The 18,419-nt window shown below is 42.8% G+C and overlaps 1 protein-coding gene across 2 annotated transcripts in view; it reads right to left on the bottom strand.

Annotated features, from left to right (window-relative positions):
- mark4 (microtubule affinity regulating kinase 4) overlaps nt 1–18,419 on the bottom strand; it is a 104,064-nt gene that overhangs the window by 26,351 nt on the left and 59,294 nt on the right. For both annotated transcript variants that reach the window (XM_062962899.1, XM_062962900.1), the window contains exons 4-8: nt 16,899–16,947; nt 15,132–15,197; nt 14,297–14,367; nt 4,787–4,843; nt 3,024–3,260 (exon numbers count right to left, since the gene is read on the bottom strand). In XM_062962899.1, the coding sequence (XP_062818969.1) occupies nt 3,024–3,260; nt 4,787–4,843; nt 14,297–14,367; nt 15,132–15,197; nt 16,899–16,947 (480 nt within the window). The remainder of the gene's footprint in view (nt 1–3,023; nt 3,261–4,786; nt 4,844–14,296; nt 14,368–15,131; nt 15,198–16,898; nt 16,948–18,419) is intronic.

Raw genomic sequence — 18,419 nt, 5'->3', positions numbered from 1 at the left:
AAAATCATCATCATCATCATCATCATCATCATCATCATTGTTTATTATGCTCACTATGTTTATTTATACATGTTATAAATATTATTGTTTATTGATGTATTGTATATTGTTGTTTTGTATTTGATATTTCTGTGAGCCGCCCCGGGTCAACTCCAGGGGAGATGGTGGCGGGATATAAATAAAATTATTATTATTATTATTATTATTATTATTATTATTATTATTATTATTATTATTATTATACCCCTCTTTTTCTCTCCATTAGGAGACTCAACGCAGCTTATATAAAAAAAGCATTTCAATCCATTTAAAATCTACAAATATACAAGAGGTCTTTGAACGGAGGCTAAATGGTCATCTGTTGGGAGGGTTTGGATGGAATCTTCATGCATGGCCAAATGGGTTGGACTGAATAGCTGTTGGGGTCCCAGTTCAGGCAGAAAACAGACTGAGAGTCCAATGGAATCTCCTTCACTTAAATAGTGTCTGGATGGTCATCTGTCAGGAGGTCTTGCATAGCAAAAGGGGGTGGATTGGATGGCCTTCGGGGTTCCCTTCCAATTCTAGCGAAATATAGACTGGGAGTCCAATGGAGTCTCTTTCAATGGAGGTCATCATCATCATCATCATCATCATCAGGGTTTGGGGAGGATTGAACCACGATTCTGGGAATTGTAGTTCACCCACTCCAAACTGAGGATACCTAACATTCAAATACAAATAATGCCTTTTTCAAATAACCCGGGCACCACCGTGTCCCCAAGCTAGCATACAAATATTAAACACTAGAAGTCTTTAAGTAGAGGTTAAATGGCCATCTGTCGGGAGGGCTGGGATGGTGCCTTCTTGCATGGACAAATGGGTTGGAGTAGATGGCCTTTTGGGGGCCCCTTCCAAGTCTGTATTTCTATGATCCCACGGCAGTAAAAGTGGTGTCGAACCGCCTTCCTTCAGCAGTGTAAACGTACCCTTGGCCATCCTAGAATCATAGAATAGTAGAGTTGGAAGAGACCTCACGGGCCATCCAGTCCAACCCCATTCTGCCAAGAAGCAGGAAATCGCATTCAAAGCACCCCCGACAGATGGCCATCCAGCCTCTGCTTCAAAGCCTCCAAAGAAGGAGCCTCCACCACACTCCGCAGCAGGGAGTTCCACTGCCGAACAGCCCTCACAGTGAGGAAGTTCTTCCTGATGTTCAGGTTCTCCTTCCTTTCCTGTAGTTTGAAGCCATTGTTCCGTGTCCTAGTCTGCAGGGCAGCAGAAAACAAGCCTGCTCCCTCCTCCCTATGACTTCCCTTCACGTATTTGTCCATGGCTATCATGTCTCCTCTCAGCCTTCTCTTCTGCAGGCTAAACATGCCCAGCTCTTTAAGCCGCTCCTCATAGGGCTTGTTCTCCAGACCTTTGATCATTTTAGTCGCCCTCCTCTGGACACTTTCCAGCTTGTCAACATCTCCCTTCAACTGCGGTGCCCAAAATTGGACACAGTGTGATTCCAGGTAAAGTGGTCTGACCAAGGCAGAATAGAATAAGGGGGAGCAGGACTTCCCTGGATCTAGACACTATTCCCCTATTGATGCAGGACAGAATCCCGTTGGCTTTTTTTGCCGCCGCATCACATTCCTGGCTCATGTTCACTGTAAAGAAGTGTGATGACAGGGATGGAATCTTTTTGGATCCCACCGCTGCCACCAAATTGCGAAGGATTCACCTTCTACCTCTATGTATTCCACTTTTCAATGTTGTCGCTGCCACCACCTTTGAAAGATGCTTTGCTCAAATAATAAGCAACATTTGAAGAAACAGTAACTTGTTTATTTATAGCACAAAACTTGATAGTTGCAAGAATGTTATATCTTGAGGTGAACGATGTTACTTCTGTACAGTAAGTGTTGCAAGATTTCTCAATAGTTTCACTGGGTTTAGTATGGTATCAGCTTTATATCACTTGTTTCTTTCAGTTAGGAATACTGTCCTTCTTGAACTTAGTTGATCTGTACCCGATCAAACTTGGACTGGGGAGTTTAACTGGTCAACCCTAGTCTTCCTTGACTTAGGGATATAGCCTCAGCTCTTTAGTTATTCCTACTAAAGGCTCAGCAACTTTAATTTTAGCCCTTCTCCGCTAAAACTCTCTAGCTGCTCAACTTCCTCCCACAATCTCTTTTTTTTCGATCACACTCCTTTCTCACTGAACAGAACCAACTGCTCTGCTCAACCGACAAACTCCAACTGCCAAATTCCAACTGCTAAATTTTGAATTCTAAAGCTTCCACCAGCAAGATGAAGCCACGCCCCTTTTCCTGGCCATGCCTTAGAGGCTCCCAGCTTCTGTATAAGAATAGCTGAAATATATAACCTTAAACAGTCAACCTAAACATAGCAATCATGAATAAAACACAATGATCATGACATCTTTACATTCACCTTCCTCCCCACGAGGACTCCAAGGTCTTTTTCGCACACACTGCTGTCAAGCCAGGCATCGTCCCCCATTCTGTATCTTTGTTTTCCATTTTTTCTGCCGAAGTGAAGTATCTTGCATTTGTCCCTGTTGAACTTCATTTTTGTTAGTTTCGGCCCATCTCTCTAGTCTGTCAAGATCGTTTTGAATTCTGCTCCTGTCTTCTGGAGTGTTGGCTCTCCCTCCCAGTTTGGTGTCGTCTGCAAACTTGATGATCGTGCCTTCTAACCCTTCGTCTAAGTCGTTAATAAAGATGTTGAACAGAACCGGGCCCAGGACGGAGCCCTGCTTGTGGCACTCCACTTGTCACTTCTTTCCATGATGAAGACGACGCATTGGTGAGAATCACCCTTTGGGTTTGTTCGCTTAGCCAATTGCAGATCCACCTAACCGTAGTTTTGTCTAGCCCACATTTTACTAGTTTGTTTGCCAGAAGGTCGTGGGGGACCTTGTCGAAGGCCTGACTGAAATCCAGATACGCTACATCCACAGCATTCCCTGTATCAACCCAACTCGTAACTCTATCGAAAAAAGAGATCTTCTCTCTCTCCGGCCTCACCTTGAGATTCTGCCCATCGAAGGGCAGTGAGCCGCTGACCAGCGTGTAGAGGATGACCCCAAGGCTCCAGATGTCCACTTCGGGCCCGTCGTACTTCTTGCCCTGGAAGAGCTCCGGAGCGGCGTAAGGAGGGCTTCCGCAGAAGGTGTCCAGCTTGGAACCCAGCGTGAACTCGTTGCTGAACCCAAAGTCCGCGATCTTGATGTTGGCGTCGGCGTCCAGCAAGAGGTTCTCGGCCTGGGTGGAAAGAACCAACAATACAATAAAATAACTTTAAAATATTACTATTATTATTATTATTATTATTATTTTAAAATATTATATTATTATTATTATTATAAAAATATTATTATTATTATTATTCGTGTCAGGAGCAACTTAAGAAACTGCAAGTCACTTCTGGAGTGAGAGAATTGGCCATCTGCAAGGACGTTGCCCAGGGGACGTTGCCCAGATGTTTTGATGTTTTTACCATCCTTGTGGGAGGCTTCTCTCATGTCCCCGCATGGAGCTGGAGCTGAGAGAGGGAGCTCATCCACGCTCCCCCCGGGTGGGATTCGAACCTGGCAGCTTTCAGGTCAGCAACCCAACCTTCAAGTCACAAGGCTTTAACCCACTGCACCACCGGGGGCTCCAAAAATATTATTTATTAGGACTATTAGATATCAAATATGTATTGAAAACATTGACTGCAAAAATGCATTGGATAATCCAGAACGTTGGATGAGCGAGTGTTGGTTAAGCGAGACTCTACTGTAAAACTAAACTTTTCCCACATTTTTAGGATAGAACCATAGGAGTTGTAGAATAATAATGATGATGATGATAAATATGATAATAATCAATATGTTCATCAAATGAACACCAAAATTGTATTTTAATAATAATAATAATGAAGAAGGAGATGGAAGGCCTGATCCTTGCAGCCCAGGAGCAAGCCATCAGAACAAATGCAATTCAGGCCAAGATCGAAAAATCAGCTGATGACCCAAAATGCAGACTGTGCAAGGAAACCGACGAAACCATGGATCATCTCCTCAGCTGCTGTAAGAAAATTGCACAGACAGACTATAAACAGAGGCACAACTGTGTGGCCCAAATGATTCATTGGAACTTATGCCTCAAGTACCACCTCCCAGCAGCAAAGAACTGGTGGGATCACAAACCTGCAAAAGTATTGGAAAATGAGCACGCAAAGATACTGTGGGACTTCCGAATCCAGACTGACAAAGTTCTGGAACACAACACACCAGACATCACGGTTGTGGAAAAGAAAAAGGTTTGGATCATTGATGTCGCCATCCCAGGTGACTAAAAACAGCAGGAAAAACTCAGCCGCTATCAGGACCTCAAGATTGAACTTCAAAGACTCTGGCAGAAACCAGTGCAGGTGGTCCCGGTGGTGATGGGCACACTGGGTGCCATGCCAAAAGATCTCAGCCGGCATTTGGAAACAATAGACATTGACAAAATCACGATCTGCCAACTGCAAAAGGCCACCCGACCGGGATCTGTGCACATCATCCGAAAATACATCACACAGTCCTAGACACTTGGGAAGTGTTCGACTTGTGATTTTGTGATACGAAATCCAGCATATCTATCTTGTTTGCTGTGTCATACAAAATAATAATAATAATAATAATAATAATAATAATAATAATAATAATAATAACAATAACACCATGATGATGTGATAACCCAGGAACATAAGTGTTGTCATAAGGAAAAGAGGAAAGTCACCCAACGGGCGCTTTGTTTACCTTGAGATCCCTATGGACAATGTTCTTTTGGTGGCAATAGTGCACAGCAGAGACAATCTAGAAAGGGAAAACAAGGAATTAATGGGCATGTGCAGAACTCCCCATGCGCCTTTCCTTCCTGCCGAGACGTGACGTCTTTCCCACCCTTTTAAAGCAGACCACGATCAATATTTCAGCCCCGAAGCCGGAATTGAGGAATCGATAGCTGGTCACGTGAGTGGCCCATATGGCCAAAGCCTCTCCGACTCGTATGGTTCCTTTAGAACAGGGGTCCCCAAACTAAGGCCCGGGGGCCGGACGCGGCCCTCCAAGGTCATTTACCTGGCCCCCGCCCTCAGTTTTATAATATAATATTTTTATATCAGTTTTAATAATATAATATATTGTATATACATATAATATTGATAATAATCTTATGTTATACAATATAATACTAATAACAATACCATATAATAATATTAATGATATGGTATATATTACATCTATATATATAAAAGAGTGATGGCATCAGGGCAGCGGACAAAACAACAAAACTACAGGCCCCCCAACCTCGAAATTTGACAACACAACCCATCATCCACGCCTCTAGGTTGATACAACAAAAAGAAAAGAAAAATAAAGTCCTAATTAGAGGGAGGGGAATAATTGTTTTTATCCAATTGCTGCCAGTTAGAAGGCGAATCTCCGCCCACTTGGTCTCCTAGCAATCGATTCAGCCCAGGGGACAGGCAGAATTAGGCTTCACTTAGGCCTCTTCCACAGATTATCTAATTTGCACTGGATTATATGGCAGTGTAGACTCAAGGCCCTTCCACACAGCTATATAACCCATTTAGAATTGAATTATCTTGACTCTACACTGCCATATAATCCACTTCAGTGTGCATTTTATACAGTTGTGAAGATGGGTTATTCCTCAATACTTTATTTCCCATACCACCATACTTCGCCACAGCAACGCATGGCCGGGCACAGCTAGTATTATATAATAGTATAGTGGTATAGTTCAAGATAGTAATATATAATGCTAATACTGTGCTATGCTAATAATATAATATATTGTATGTACATACAGCTGCTCTGAGTCCCCTTTGGGGTGAGAAGGGTGGGATATAAATGTAGTAAATAAATGCAGTAAATAAATAATTAATTTTAGACTTTGGCTCAGCCAAAGTCTGACATGACTTGAAGGCACACAACAACAACAACAACAACAACAACAATCCTAATTAACTTGACTATCTCATTGGCCAGTAGCAGGCCCACACTTTCCATTGAAATCCTAGTAGGTTTATATTGGTTAAAATTGTTTTCATTTTTAAATATTGTATTCTTTCGTTGTTATTGTTGTTGTTGTTGTTACACTACAAATAAGACATGTGCAGTATGCTTAGGAATTTGTTTGTATTTTTTTTTCAAATGATAATCCGGCCCTTCAACAGTCTGAAGGATTGTGGACTGGCCCTCTGCTTAAAATGTTTGGGGACCCCTGCTTTAGAACAATGATGGGCAACCTTTTGCGCTTGGTGTGTCAAAATTCACCAAGAAAAAAACCCTAGCATGACTTGGGTGATGTGTCACTTCGAGAAAAAAAAACATAATTTCTCAATATGTATAGTTTAAATAACAAAAATGTATAATTGTAATATATAACTGTATTTAATAAATCAAAAACTATTTACTACCCTTATTTCCATGTACAACAATCTATGGTACTTCTTGCAGTTTCCACACTGATTTCTCTCTATTCTAGTTTCAATGTAGTCATGAATAATGAATACTATAATAATAATATAATAGTAATAATATGATAATATACTACAATAATAATAGAATAATAATAGAATGATATAATGATAATGTAATGTCAATAATTAGACTGCAATCATCCAGATTTAAATGCTACACAGAGCAGTTTTCAGTATAAAACATATATCAAACATATATATATATATATATACACACACTAGCTGTGCCCAGCCACGCGTTGCTGTGGCAAAGTGGTGGTGGTATTGGTTAAAAGTAGTTGTGGAATTTTTATTTGACGTTATTTGTATTTTTTTAATTAATTTTATTGTAAGTTATTTTTTTTATTTATTATGTTTTATTATTTTGTTGTATTATTTTTAGTTATTTTGTTATAGTATTTTATTGTATTATTTTTTAGTGTTTTTAATTATTTTTATTGTATTATTTGTATTTATTTTATTTTTTATTCTTTTATTAACACTGGGCTGAGTGGGTTGCTAGGAGACCAAGTGGGCGGAGCTTAGCCTTCTAAGTGGCAGCAATTGGATAAAAACATTTATTGCTCTCCCTCTAAGTAGGACTTTATTTTTCTTTTCTTTTTGTTGTATCAACCTAGAGGCATGGATGATGGGTTGTGTTGTCAAATTTCGATGTTGGGGGGCCTGTAGTTTTGTTGTTTTGTGGGTTGCCGTGATGCCATCACTCATTTATATATATATAGATATATAATTGATTTGTACACTGATATATTTAGTTTCACAGCATATTACATACCATTTTGGCGAGACTGAATGTAAACATATTGTGTCGCTAACAAATTTCAGTTGGAGCCTGGTTGATATATGTTTGATATATGTTTGATATATGTTTTATACTGAAAACTGCTCTATGTAGCATTTCATAGAATCATAGAATCATAGAATAGTAGAGTTGGAAGAGACCTCAAGGGCCATCTAGTCCAACCCCCCGCTAAGAAGCAGGAAATCGCATTCAAAGCACCCCCGACAGATGGCCATCCAGCCTCTGCTTAAAAGCCTCCAAAGAAGGAGCCTCCACCACGGCCCGGGGGAGAGAGTTCCACTGCCGAACAGCCCTCACAGTGAGGAAGTTCTTCCTGATGTTCAGGTGGAATCTCCTTTCCTGTAGTTTGAAGCCATTGTTCCCTTGTGTCCTAGTCTGCAGGGCAGCAGAAAATAAGCTTGCTCCCTCCTCCCTATGACTTCCCCTCACATATTTGTACATGGCTATCATGTCTCCTCTCAGCCTTCTCTTCTGCAGGCTAAACATGCCCAGCTCTTTAAGCCTCTCCTCATAGGGCTTGTTCTCCAGACCCTTAATCATTTTAGTTGCCCTCCTCTGGACGCTTTCCAGCTTGTCAACATCTCCCTTCATCTGCGGTGCCCAAAACTGGACACAGTATTCCAGGTGTGGTCTGACCAAGGCAGAATAGAGGGGGAGCATGACTTCCCTGGATCTAGACGTTATTCCCCTATTGATGCAGGCCAAAATCCCATTGGCTTTTTTAGCTGCCGCATCACATTGTAGGCTCATGTTTAACTTGTTGTCCACGAGGACTCCAAGATCTTTTTCGCACACACTGCTGTCAAGCCAGGCGTCCCCCATTCTGTATCTTTGATTTCCATTTTTTCTGCCGAAGTGAAGTATCTTGCATTTGTCCCTGTTGAACTTCATTTTGTTAGTTTCGGCCCATCTCTCTAGTCTGTCAAGATCGTTTTGAATTCTGCTCCTGTCTTCTGGAGTGTTAGCTATCCCTCCGAGTTTGGTGTCATCTGCAAACTTGATGATCGTGCCTTCTAACCCTTCGTCTAAGTCGTTAATAAAGATGTTGAACAGAACCGGGCCCAGGACGGAGCCCTGCGGCACTCCACTTGTCACTTCTTTCCATGATGAAGACGACGCATTGGTGAGCACCCTTTGGGTTCGTTCGCTTAGCCAATTACAGATCCACCTAACCGTAGTTTTGTCTAGCCCACATTTTACTAGTTTGTTTGCCAGAAGGTCGTGGGGGACTTTGTCGAAGGCCTTACTGAAATCTAGATATGCTACATCCACGGCATTCCCTGTATCGACCCAACTCGTAACTCTATCGAAAAAAGAGATCAGATTAGTCTGGCATGACTTGTTTTTGGTAAATCCGTGTTGACTATTAGCAATGACCGCATTTGTTTCTAAGTGTTTGCAGACCACTTCCTTAATGATCTTTTCCAGAATCTTGCCTGGTATTGATGTGAGGCTGACCGGACGGTAATTGTTTGGGTCGTTCTTTTTTCCCTTCTTGAAGATAGGGACCACATTCGCCCTCCTCCAATCTGCTGGGACTTCTCCTGTTCTCCAAGAACTCTCGAAGATGATTGCCAGTGGTTCTGAAATAACTTCCGCTAGTTCCTTCAATACTCTTGGATGTAGCTGATCTGGCCCTGGGGACTTGAATTCGTTTAGAGTGGCCAGGTGTTCCTGGACAACTTGTTTCCCTATTTGGGGTTGGATTTCCCCCAATCCTTCGTCCATTCCATGTTGCTGAGGTTGAAGATGGCTTTCTTTTTGTGAGAAGACCAAGGCAAAGAAGGCATTAAGCAGTTCTGCCTTTTCCCTATCCCCTGTCACCATCACCCCATCTACTCCTTGCAGTGGCCCTATCGCCTCCTTTTTCCTCCTTTTTCTACCAACATAAGCAAAAAAACCTTTTTTGTTGTTTTTTATGTCCCTGGCAAGCCTGAGCTCATTTTGCGCTTTAGCCTTGCGAACCTTTTCCCTACAGGAGTTGGCTATACGTTTGAATTCTTCTTTGGTGATTTCTCCCCTTTTCCACTTCTTGTGCATGTCACTTTTGAGCTTTAGCTCAGTTAGAAGTTCTTTGGACATCCATTCTGGCTTCTTTGCACTTGTCTTATTTTTCTTCTTTGTTGGCACTGTTTGCATTTGCGCTTTGAGTATTTCACTTTTGAAAAACTCCCATCCATCCTTAACTCCCTTGTTTTTTAATATCGGCGTCCATGGAATGCCGCTCAGTAATTCCTTCATTTTTTGGAAGTCAGCTCTCTTAAAGTCCAGAATGCGTGTTTGACTTGTCTTAGTTTCAGCATTCCTTTGTATTGCAAACTGCAGGAGCACATGGTCACTTGCCCCTAAGGATCCAACCACTTCAACTGTATTGATCAGGTCTTCCACATTTGTTAAGATTAGATCAAGAGTTGCTGATCCCCTTGTTGCCTCTTCTACCTTCTGGACCATAAAATTATCTGCAAGGCAAGTGAGGAATTTGTTGGACTTTGTACTCTTGGCTGAGTTTGTTTTCCAGCAGATATCGGGATAATTGAAATCGCCCATGACTACTATATCTCTTCTTTGTGCCTGTTTGGTCAGCTGTTGACAGAAGGCTTCATCAAGTCCTTCATCCTGACTCGGAGGTCTGTAGTAGACACCCACGACAAGATCTTTTTGAGTCCCGGTTCCCTTGATTCTTATCCAGATGCTTTCAAGCTGGTTTCCCGGATTACAGTCTTGCATTTCTTCTGCAACGTAACTGTTTTTGACATATAAAGCTACTCCCCCTCCTCTCCCCTTTGTTCTATTTATGTGAAAGAGGTTATAGCCCTCAATGGTTAAATTCCAGTGATGGGAGTCATCCCACCAGGTTTCAGTGATGCCTATGACATCGTATGTGTGGTGCTGTGCTAGGAGTTGGAGTTCGTCTTGCTTATTTCCCATGCTCTGAGCATTAGTGTAAAGACATGTAAGCCCCTGTGACCTCCCCTCGAGCTGTTTTTTTGGGATTATTGTGCTCTCTGTACTTGGTCCTTGCTGTGTTTGTGCAGCCCTCCGTTTAGCCTTACGGCGGTTCCCTGTGGTCGTGGGTAATATAGTGTTCGCCAGGCTGTTGTTCCCCTCCCCCAGTGGATTTAGTTTAAAGTGCGCCTGATGAGGTTTGTGAGTCTGTGTGCAAAAAGATGTTTTCCTACTTGTGTGAGATGCACCCCATCGCTTGCCAGTAGTCCATCCTCTTGGAAGAGTAGACCATGGTCAAGGAAGCCAAAATGCTCCTCTTGACACCATTTTCTGAGCCAGTTATTGACCTGTACTATTTTTCCGGCCCTTGTAGAGCCATGTCCTACAACGGGGAGGAGGGATGAAAAGATCACTTGTACATTATACAGTTTTAGCTTTGTTCCCAGAGCTCGAAAATCATTTGTGATCTTTTGAAAAGTATGCCTAGCGGTGTCATTGGTACCTACATGAATCAACATAAGGTGGGGAGGGTGATGGGGCTTTAGGAGCCTGCTGAGCCTCTGAGTGATATGGTGTATTTTTGCCCCCGGGAGGCAGCATGTTTCTCGAGCCATCCCATCCGGTCTGGAAATGATGGCTTCCGTTCCTCTAAGGAGGGAGTCACCTACTACCAAGACCTGTTTCCTTTGAGGATTGACAGGGTCCCTTTTGTGCAAGACAGTGTGTATGTCCCCTGAAGAGTGTTCCTGTTGAAGTGAATCATGTAGGTGTAAAGTGTTGTCCTCCTCCTCAACATCCCCAGTGCATTCATCAATGACAATCCATTGAGATACATCCGAGAGCCCATTACTCTCCCAAGGATGTTCCTGTTGCTCCTGGTCTATGATTGGGGATGGAGCATTTGCATGATTACATAAGTGTGACTGTGGTGATGCACTGTCCCTGTCAGGGCTATCCCCTGCGCATTGATCCAGGATGGTCCACTGAGTGGTATCTAAGAAACTGTGGTCCTCCACAAGATGTGTTTCCTGATTGTATGTTAATGATGTAAGAATTTCAAATCTGTTGTGTAAATGCAGCTGAGCAGAGGAGTTCTGCGGAGGCTGCCTGGTCCTGCGTCTCCTTCTATGGGTGACCTCCTTCCAAGCCTGAGGGTTGTCTACCTTTGAGTTGATCTCCCCATAAGGTTCCTGATCATGGTCTTGGTGGTGTTGGTGTGATGCAGGCTGCTGATCTACAGCAGCGTGTTGTGCAGTGTCCAAGAAGAGCTCGAGTGCCTGAATGTCCTTAAGGGTCTTAATACGGTGCTCGAGCTGTTGGATCCTCTGCTCCATCAGAGTCATCTGTTTGCATTTGGAGCAGATGTAGTTGTCTAGTTTTTGTGTGAAAAAGCGGAACATGCCACAGCTGGTGCATGTGATGGGAATGTTTTGCTTTTGTTGCATCTCTTGGTGAGCGTGGTGGCCAAGTGGGATCTTTGTACAGTTAAGTAATATGCACGCACTTTATGTGCAGACTGCAACAAACCACGTCTTTGTGTATTTGTTTATGTTGCTTTGTTTCCTGTATGTACTGCAAAGGATAGTTAGTAAAGGTGCCACAGGAGCCAAGCCCAAACTCAGTTTAAAATCTTAGCCAAATCTTAGCCAAATCCTACCTGAAGCCAGGGAGCAAAAATGTCCTCCTGCTTCCTCTGCTTCTGCGAGAACCAACTGCCCTTCTGGGATCAGGCTCTGGCAGAAACTCACACTGGCAAATAAAGCTTTCCCAGAAACTCAATTAACAGGGGACAATGCCTGCTGTCAATCAACTTAAGTACCTGGCTCTCTTTCAACACAACAGTCACACACAGTTAGACTTTGACCACAGGAGCCAAGCCCAAACTCAGTTTAAAATCTTAGCCAAATCTTAGCCAAATCCTACCTGAAGCCAGGGAGCAAAAATGTCCTCCTGCTTCCTCTGCTTCTGCGAGAACCAACTGCCCTTCTGGGATCAGGCTCTGGCAGAAACTCACACTGGCAAATAAAGCTTTCCCAGAAACTCAATTAACAGGGGACAATGCCTGCTGTCAATCAACTTAAGTACCTGGCTCTCTTTCAACACAACAGTCACACAACAGTTAGACTTTGACCACAGGAGCCAAGCCCAAACTCAGTTTAAAATCTTAGCCAAATCTTAGCCAAATCCTACCTGAAGCCAGGGAGCAAAAATGTCCTCCTGCTTCCTCTGCTTCTGCGAGAACCAACTGCCCTTCTGGGATCAGGCTCTGGCAGAAACTCACACTGGCAAATAAAGCTTTCCCAGAAACTCAATTAACAGGGGACAATGCCTGCTGTCAATCAACTTAAGTACCTGGCTCTCTTTCAACACAACAGTCACACACAGTTAGACTTTGACCACAGGAGCCAAGCCCAAACTCAGTTTAAAATCTTAGCCAAATCTTAGCCAAATCCTACCTGAAGCCAGGGAGCAAAAATGTCCTCCTGCTTCCTCTGCTTCTGCGAGAACCAACTGCCCTTCTGGGATCAGGCTCTGGCAGAAACTCACACTGGCAAATAAAGCTTTCCCAGAAACTCAATTAACAGGGGACAATGCCTGCTGTCAATCAACTTAAGTACCTGGCTCTCTTTCAACACAACAGTCACACAACAGTTAGACTTTGACCACAGGAGCCAAGCCCAAACTCAGTTTAAAATCTTAGCCAAATCTTAGCCAAATCCTACCTGAAGCCAGGGAGCAAAAATGTCCTCCTGCTTCCTCTGCTTCTGCGAGAACCAACTGCCCTTCTGGGATCAGGCTCTGGCAGAAACTCACACTGGCAAATAAAGCTTTCCCAGAAACTCAATTAACAGGGGACAATGCCTGCTGTCAATCAACTTAAGTACCTGGCTCTCTTTCAACACAACAGTCACACACAGTTAGACTTTGACCACAGGAGCCAAGCCCAAACTCAGTTTAAAATCTTAGCCAAATCTTAGCCAAATCCTACCTGAAGCCAGGGAGCAAAAATGTCCTCCTGCTTCCTCTGCTTCTGCGAGAACCAACTGCCCTTCTGGGATCAGGCTCTGGCAGAAACTCACACTGGCAAATAAAGCTTTCCCAGAAACTCAATTAACAGGGGACAATGCCTGCTGTCAATCAACTTAAGTACCTGGCTCTCTTTCAACACAACAGTCACACACAGTTAGACTTTGACCACAGGAGCCAAGCCCAAACTCAGTTTAAAATCTTAGCCAAATCTTAGCCAAATCCTACCTGAAGCCAGGGAGCAAAAATGTCCTCCTGCTTCCTCTGCTTCTGCGAGAACCAACTGCCCTTCTGGGATCAGGCTCTGGCAGAAACTCACACTGGCAAATAAAGCTTTCCCAGAAACTCAATTAACAGGGGACAATGCCTGCTGTCAATCAACTTAAGTACCTGGCTCTCTTTCAACACAACAGTCACACAACAGTTAGACTTTGACCACAGGAGCCAAGCCCAAACTCAGTTTAAAATCTTAGCCAAATCTTAGCCAAATCCTACCTGAAGCCAGGGAGCAAAAATGTCCTCCTGCTTCCTCTGCTTCTGCGAGAACCAACTGCCCTTCTGGGATCTGGATGATTGCAGTCTAAAAATCTTTATACTCTGTAAGTTACTACTCTGTAAGTTACGACTGTGTGCCACTACAGCTGACTGAATTTGGTCATCAGTTGTATTATTTGTATTATTGTTAACATTATTATGTATATGATGCTCTAATATACATATTGTGTTCTATGCTTTGAACCTTTATCGTGGTGCATATTTCTCAGATGTCAGGCCAACTGGACATTGGTCATTGTTTGGGTCCTCTTTTTCCCCTTCTTAAAGTTCGGGACAACATTAGTCCTCTTCCTCCAGCCTCTTGGGACTTCTCCTGCTCTCCAAGAATTCTCAGAGATTATTGCTTGCAAAGCCCAGAACCCTTTGCAATGGGTTTGGGGCTGGGGAAGAGACTGAAACCCCATATACAGCCTATATCCCATGCTTCCCTACCTGTCTGAACTTGGCCCGGGCTTCTTTCTCTTTCATCCGGCCATGAGAGACTAAGTAATCGAAGACTTCGCCTGCAAAATAAAAGGGGAAAGGGGGTGCATTCAGTAAGGTTTTGCAGCCCAAGGAAAATACCGTATATACTTGAAGATAAGCCGAGTTTTTCAGCCCCAGCGGAGTCTGGAGATGATATATTTATCTCTCATCTTCCCCTCCCTTATCAGTGTTTTCTTTTCCAAAGCCTCCCTCGCTCTTAACCAAGGGAATGTTTTGAAAAGGGAAAGAAGCCCTTGCAAGTCAGGAAGAAAAATACAGATATACCCATTAATCTTATAGAAGCATTTTCCCCTGAAATATTTGTTAATCTCTGCTACAGATATATAGGCATTTCCCCCTGCAAGCCTTTGCAATCCCTCTATGTACCTTTATATTTGTATCTAATTATCTATCTATATACATTAATTTTATGTATGAATTTCCCCCTCATATGTTTGCAAGTCCTATAAACATATAGATATTTAGAGATTTCAATGTACCTGTATATCTGTATCTGTGTGTATACATTATTTTATATAAGAATTTTTATTTCTGAAATTTACCATCCTCGGCTTATACTGGAATCAATGTTTCCCCAGTTTTTTTGTGGTAAAATTAGGTGCCTCAGCTTATATTCAGGTCGGCTTATACTCGAGTATATACGGTACCTTATGAAATTACAACTCTCGGTACTTGTTGCACTATAACTAGCAAGGAGGCGGGAGACATAGCGCCATCCAAAGGGGAAAGTGGGCAACTGGACAAAATGGTAACAACAGGATGGGGGTCCCATACCACTTACCAGCGCTGGCATATTCCATCACTAAGTAGAGGGTTTTTTCCGTCTCTATAACTTCGAAAAGTTTCACTGAAATTGAGAGATATTGTTAGATTATATTTTCAAACCCTGCTCCACCCAAACACAATTGCCATCAACATGCCCAGATTTCATGCATTGTGGCATTGACATTGCATTAAGTGACTTATCTTGGTCCTTTAGGTTGATCCAAATCTTTGGTATGACAACTGCCATCATCCACCAGCATAATTTTGCATTCATTGGATCTGTTCAGTCTCCCAGGGGTTTGATTTTACAAGTTGCCCATAGTTGCAGGAATAGCACCTGTTTGCATTTCTTCCAGGGCTGTTGCAGATTCTGCAGCAACCTGATAGTTTTGCCATTAACAGAGGTTTGCAACCAGCCTGCAGGCCTTTGTTGCTTTCAGCTTGCAAATGTACCTTTTTGTTCTGGAGACTGCCCCTTTTACTGGGGAAAAAGGCTCCATTTTGAGAAGCCTTTTGCCTTCTAGACAGAACTCAGATGTGCTTGTGTGGTCAAAGCCAGGCCAGCTCAGACAAGCCATCGTAAGTACTGACCTGCCTTTGAAACTGGTGCTGAGCGTGGATAGGGAAAGACCTGCTCTTTCTAAAAATAGTAACTCAGCACTGGGGCAGAGAATATCTCAGGATTTCTCAGCCATTGGAAGAAGCTCCAATACTTCGTCTCCAAGCTAGCTCTGAGCTTAGATAGGGAAAGATCTGCTCTTTCTAAGTATAGCAGCTCAGGCCTAGGGTAGAGAGGATCCCAGGATCTCTTCACCTTTGGAGGAAGTTAACCCAGCAACTAAGGGGAAAGGCAAGAAAGGAACATCTCCAAGGTTTTATAAGTTGACTATTTGTATTTGTAACCTTAACTACGTGTACCAAGTCTGCCAAGGACTTTGAGAAAATAAAATCTTGTTTGATTGTTCAACTTGAAGTGACTCTGGTTACTGGGATTCCTGAGCTTCAAAGTAAGGCCACCGCAGTTCACCCGGGCAAAGAAAGAAGCACATCTTAAAGCTCTAAAAGGTGCCTGGGTGTGACGGCATAGGACCATGGTACATTACATCACAATAATAACCAGAATGTCTCCTTGGTGCAAGTATATCCCTTTATTCCCAAATCTGGCTACTTTCAAATATGTTGTATAACAACTCCCATCATCCACTAATATAAAGCTGTAAATTATATTGTGACAACAATAACCAGAATTTCTCATCGGTGCAACTATGCCCTTCTTTCCCAAATCTGGTGTCTTTCCAGCTGTATGGTTACAACTCCCATCATCTAGCAACCTAATCCTAGAGTCATTGGGCTACAGAATGGACTACAAACCCCATCATCCACCAACTTAATTCTGCATTCACTGGGCTACAGTATGAAGTACAACTCCCATCATCCACCAACCTAATTCTATATTGATTGGGCTACTGTATGGAATACAACTCCCATCACCCACCAATTTAATCCTATATTCATTGGACTGGAGTAAATTTTATCACAATGTATGCCTCCTTAGTGCAAATATATCCTTCTTTCCCAAATCTGGTGCCTTTTCAGGGGCATGGACTACAAACCCCATCATCCACCAGCCCAAAGAAGCATGAGTTGGAACACAGTATATTATATTGCAACGGATTTGTGAGTTTTTGGCTGTTCTCCAGAATGTCATGTTGGTGCAATTACACCTTTTGCCTGCTTCCAAATGATTTGCATGACAACTCCCATCATCCACAAGCCAACATACCAATATTGGGGTGGTTGAGGCCCTTCATGATCCTGACTTCACGGAAAAGCTGCAAATAAAGCAAGATAATAAAGCCTATAATCATCCAAGGAAGCGAAAAAGGGCAACCATACAAACAAGCAATTCTTCGCTAAACTTGCCATTAATTAGCAAAAATGCCATGGCAACCAACAAAGACTCCAGGAATTGCTAATTAAGGAACGGCATATCTTCCTCCATGTTAAGGTGCATCTACACTGTGGAATTAATGTGGTTTAGCCCCACTTTGACTGCAATGGTGCAATGCTATGAAATCCATGCTATGGAAGTTGCAGCATTCCTTCTCTGCAAAGATCCCATTGCACTGAGAACACAACCGTTACCAAGTGGTTTCAAACTGCATTAATTCAACAGTGCAGATGTGTTGCATGAGAAAACCAGCCCCGGGTCCTTGGGATGTCTAGTTTACCTGGGCGAGGTCCCCACTCACTGAAGTCTCTTTTTCTCTGTTTTCTTCCTCCTTCCCCGTCCTTTCCTTCCTCTTTTCCTTTCTTTCGCTTTTTCTTCCACTCTGTCTGCCTTTCTTCCCCTTTTTCCTCTGGGAAGCCTGGCTTGTTAAAGGTACTTTGGAAAACCGTGTCTCTCATGTATATAATTTGCCCCAAACGCTCCATGTTTTTTTCCTTTGTGATCCTATTTCACCTATATGTTGTGTTAACCTAATGTTTTATGCTCCTGAGATCCCCATTCCTTCCGTGTTCCTGAACCCAAAGATGTCTTGCATCCCACACAATTGTATATCCTGGGGGAAAGAAACTAAGCTGGGAACTTCGTCATCAAGTTCCCAGTTTCACCTATATTGCTGGACTTTACCTGGACATTGCGACTCATCTCCCTTGCCCCTTGGGGAAGAACCAATTTCACTACCTGCACCTTTGATGAACGGGACCTCTCGCATCGGAAGGAAATCTGCATGTCTACAGTCAAACCCATCCTCTGTCATTTTTGCATGATTGTATTAATACATGATGTTTTGTTTCTCTGGGATCTGGAATCGCCAGCCCAGCCCTCTTAATGGGCCATGTGTCGCACCTCTTCACCTTGCTGAATACACCAAACTGCACATAAGCTGATGTCTTTTTAATTTATTAGAAAATAGAAGATACAAAGTTCTTTAAAAGCCAAAGTAAAGTTCCAAAAGATCATCACAAAATAAAGCCTTCGAGGATAAATCAAGAAATCACAAGGAATAATGAAGTCCCATTAGAACAGGGCAAAAGTCCCAATAACGTGAACACAAAGGCTGCAAGGTAATTCGGGAAAACGAGAGCTGGCTTCTTGGTAGAACAAAAAGTTGCTTTGACAAAGGTTTGTCTCCAAACACATTGCTTTAATACCCTTTGCAAAGCATGAAAGCATTTCTTTGGCCTCTGACCAAGATTCCATTTCATCAAGGTCAGACTGCTTGTTAGCATCAGCCTGCTTGCTATCAGACTGAGAACTGTCCTCCTTTTCTAAGTCAATTTGCACCTGGCTAGTTTC

Source organism: Anolis carolinensis, unplaced genomic scaffold (genome assembly GCF_035594765.1).
Source record: "Anolis carolinensis isolate JA03-04 unplaced genomic scaffold, rAnoCar3.1.pri scaffold_10, whole genome shotgun sequence".
NCBI classification, from domain to species: domain Eukaryota; kingdom Metazoa; phylum Chordata; class Lepidosauria; order Squamata; family Dactyloidae; genus Anolis; species Anolis carolinensis.
The sequence above is the reverse complement of the archived record's forward strand: the minus strand, read 5'-3'. Positions and strand labels throughout refer to the sequence as shown.